We start from the raw sequence: 3,052 nt of genomic DNA on the forward strand, positions 1-3,052 counted from the left end.
AAAAAAAAAAAAAAAAAAAAAAAAAAAAAAAAAAAAAAAAAAAAAAAAAAAAAAAAAAAAAAAAAAAAAAAAGACTCATGTAAAGAGGTATTAAGACAGAAACAGTTTTCTAAGTCTAAATATACTAACATTTAATACGTAACCTTTTTAATTTAGGTAAACAACAATAATAAATTCAAGACTTAAAACTTTCTCACCCATCATTTTTAAACCAATTCACACACCAAGTACGGAACCCTTTACTGTTGAATAAGTTTCAAATCAGTAAGTCCCGAAAACCACTCTAGTGGTTATGGCTCATTGACTAGCAGGTTAGTGTTGTCACTCATAGGATTCACTGCCAAGCGAGGCCTTTAATACCTTATTCTGTCTCCTCTTCCTCTTCTACAGTATTGAGCTCCTTTCCTTCTCGCCAACTACACAAAACCAAACTGAATTTCATAGTTACATTTAACATAATTGTTTGGATATTTGTGACAAAATGCTTATTGTCCACATTCATAAATATAATGTAAGTGCAAGTAAACTCAGAGGAACTAAATTAGCAATGTTAATTCTTCTATATTATGATACAATTAAGTACAGAGGCTGGCTAAAGTTGTATTTGTGAATATTTAGATATAATCATTTTGTCAGATTCCCAAATAAGCCTACATAAGATGGAACACTGAATTAGTGAATGTTGTAATCGAAAAAAAAAATATAAAATTATCCTTCCATTTTGTCAGTTTAAAATTTAATGAAGCTATCTTAATTTTAGAAATAAAGAAACAAGGGATGTGAAGAGGTGATTCAGTGTTTAAGATCAGTTGTTTCTCTGAAAGAGGACCCAGGTTCCGTTCCCAGCCATCACCCATGTGGTTCCTCTCAACCCACTACAAGTCCAATCCAGGAAACTTTATACATTTTTCTGGCCTCTGTTAGCACCAGAGACACATGCAGTATACAGACATACATGCAAGCAAACACTCATATACATAGAGATATGCATCTGTTTTAAAAAACAATATGTTTCATTGTCAGAATCAAAAAAAAAACTTCACAGCATATTTAAGAGTGATATAAAATATGAAGAAAAATAATCTGAAAAAGGACAAAGAAACATTATAAGAAACAATTTTGTAAATAACACTAATATTATTGATGACTCACATCATTTTTTTATTGAATGCAGTGGTGTGTCATGCACAAAATTGTTATTCTTTTGTGAATTATTAGAGATTATAAAAAGAAAGTAGTAGACATAGGTCAAAATTCTGACTCTAATAATTCAAAACAAATTTGTTTTTAATTTATACAAAGTATCAAATCAATGTTACCTCACAATAAACAATTAGATTCATCTGGAGTCACAAATACTTTGTTTCATATATCTTTTGTTTTACATTACATTATTAATGGTAAATGGTAATTATTTTATTAAATTTTATGTTACTTTGCAATAAATTGTTTAAATACTTAAAAAAATCATTCCTAAAAACATTCATAAAATAAACATTATGCAAACTGAGGAGTCTAGATTTCAGAACACATTTTTGAATACATATAAATATACAATATTAATGGAAAAAAGGAGACCATGGATTTAAGAAAGAGCAAAGAAAATATTAGAGAGGTCCAGGAGGAGGTAATGGAAAAGAGGAAATGTAGTTACATTATAATCTAAATGAATAAAATAATTATTTAAATAAGTTTGTGTCTTTTTTTTCTGTAATAATGCAGGGTGCACTCAATAAATTTTTTTTTGAAATGGTCAGAAGTAGGTTTTAAATTATATACCTAAAAACTGAGTTTGCCATCTCTCTGTTTATTTCCAGAAAATTGCCTTTAAAAGAAGAAAATGGAAAAGAAGTTTTAAATGCAGAATCTATAGAAATTAAAGTGTCCAATGACATCATCCAGTCTAAAGAAGATGACATAAAGGCCTAACCACACGTTTCAGCACCTCGGTCAGCACCACAAGGAGCATTCGGATTGGAGTGACACTATGACCAAAACTATTCCATTGACCTTAATTTCTTGGGAAAAGTCTAGCTTGGAATAGCTTGTACACATATACATACGACCAACTCTTCCTGCCACAACCCATTTCCTTCTGTTATTGTGGTGGTGGTTGTTTATTTTGTTAAGAATTCGGTATAAAGACTTGATTGGCACCAATTTGGGGGTTTCAGTTCGATTCTATAATTGAAGTACTGCAATTTATTAGATGGCTAAAGTGGTTTTTTTTTGTCTCATGTAACATAAACAAATACATTTCTCTCTAAAATATTAGGTTGTGATGGAAGGCAGAGCAAAAGCATTGTGAGCTAAATGTGTGGGAAGTGTATGAAAGCCCTACATGTTTATGAATCTTATCTTGGGGAAACACACTATTGTAAGGGCTTTCAGACTAAGACGAAGGCACATAATAAAGGGTATGCTTTTTATCAGGGGAATTTCAGGGAACCCAGGCTTGAAAGGGCCAGTCAGTTATCTTTTGCAGATATTAGAAATTGAAAAATTGTTGTAGAACTCTTTTCACATTATGATCACACTGCATTCTCGACATTGATCTTAGGTACACTGATACCAGGACAAAATTGTTACACATTTGAAAGAAGATTAGTTGTGTGTAAAATTAGATTAGAAAGATTCCTAAATCTCTTTTTATGTATACCATATTCAGCCACAGTGGATTACACAAAAAGTAAATGTATTACAAGTAAAAATGGTATTGATTTCTGCCCTCAGCTTCAAATAAAGTGAATTTAAATGGGAAAATATCAATATGCTGTCTTGATATATTTATAAATACATGATTATTTTTATTTATAAAATAATTTATCAAAGATAAGGTTGTTTTCAAGTACTTCAACTCATATTAGATATATTTTGATGTATAGTTTTAGATGATCATTAATATTATATGTCCCTCATTAAATGAAAGTGGCTACTGGATTATAAAAGTATGTGTTAAACAGATCTAATTTAATATACAAATGTGCCAGAATAAAACCTGAACAATTGAAATGCTACTAATGTTTTATTTAAAACATTGCATTCTAAAATC

The 3,052-nt window shown here is 29.9% G+C and overlaps 1 protein-coding gene across 1 annotated transcript in view; it reads left to right on the forward strand.

Annotated features, from left to right (window-relative positions):
* Ncam2 (neural cell adhesion molecule 2) overlaps positions 1 to 2,763 on the forward strand; it is a 419,526-nt gene extending 416,763 nt beyond the window's left edge. Inside the window, exon 18 of the mRNA XM_021209390.2 lies at positions 1,818 to 2,763. Within this exon, the coding sequence (XP_021065049.1) occupies positions 1,818 to 1,929 (112 nt within the window). The 3' untranslated portion in view covers positions 1,930 to 2,763. The remainder of the gene's footprint in view (positions 1 to 1,817) is intronic.
* The last annotated feature ends 289 nt before the right edge of the window (positions 2,764 to 3,052 follow it).

Source organism: Mus pahari, chromosome 12, assembly GCF_900095145.1.
Source record: "Mus pahari chromosome 12, PAHARI_EIJ_v1.1, whole genome shotgun sequence".
NCBI lineage: Eukaryota > Metazoa > Chordata > Mammalia > Rodentia > Muridae > Mus > Mus pahari.